This window comes from Limulus polyphemus, unplaced genomic scaffold (assembly GCF_000517525.1).
Source record: "Limulus polyphemus unplaced genomic scaffold, Limulus_polyphemus-2.1.2 Scaffold2680, whole genome shotgun sequence".
Taxonomy (NCBI): Eukaryota; Metazoa; Arthropoda; class Merostomata; order Xiphosura; family Limulidae; genus Limulus; species Limulus polyphemus.
The window spans coordinates 130,337-131,102 of record NW_013668290.1 but is presented as its reverse complement, the minus strand read 5'-3'; the positions used below and the strand labels follow the sequence as shown (position 1 = coordinate 131,102).

The 766-nt window shown below is 27.9% G+C and overlaps 1 protein-coding gene across 1 annotated transcript in view; it reads left to right on the top strand.

The window, feature by feature from the left end:
• Positions 1–766, top strand: part of LOC106467621 (TNF receptor-associated factor 6-like) — a 15,295-nt gene continuing 14,529 nt past the window's right edge. Inside the window, exon 1 of the mRNA XM_013927983.2 lies at positions 1–191. Coding sequence (XP_013783437.1) covers positions 145–191 — 47 coding nt within the window. The 5' untranslated portion in view covers positions 1–144. The remainder of the gene's footprint in view (positions 192–766) is intronic.

Sequence of the window (766 nt, the reverse complement as noted above, 5' to 3'; positions counted from 1 at the left end):
CCAATCAAGGGTTGAAGACGAAAATCGCGGGAGCATCGAATAAAAGTATCCTAAATAATAACGGTAGCTTTCAGTTAAAAATTAATTATTTGTTTATATAGTTATAAAATTCATAACTGCCGTGTAAGGTAAAACCTTTAAGAAATGAGTAACGAAAGCGAACGAAATACTCATGAAATGGTGGAATTCAGGTATTGTACATCCTAGTTTGTTTTTCACGTAATGTTAAGTTGTGCGTACCATACTGGTCATAAGTTGACGTAAATAATACTTTAGGCCTAGTAAATTAACCCTAACATATATTATTAACAATAACAGTATCACTACCATCAGCGACCATAAATTACAATGTGTATGTAGGCCTGACGTATTACAGACAGAAAAAAAAATATTATACAACTATATTTTAATTTGAGAAATTGTCATACGTACTTACTTAAAATTACATTTCAGAAAAACATGCAAACAAATTAAGAACTGGTTTCATAAACTGAAGATTTCAAACATTTCAATAAAAACATTATACTTTATTACTTATACTATAGACCGTACTATACCGTATATACGGTATAGTAATTTTTTTATTAGTATAAATTTGCATTTTATATTACAACTTACATTGCTGTGGTATTAATGCGGTAAGAGTTCCATATGGCACCCCCACTCAATTTAAAAAAAAATTCATCAAAGTAATATTTAGGTATTAATAAATCATGGTATAATAATGTATTAAAATTATCAGATCATACTATTAATACTTCATTAA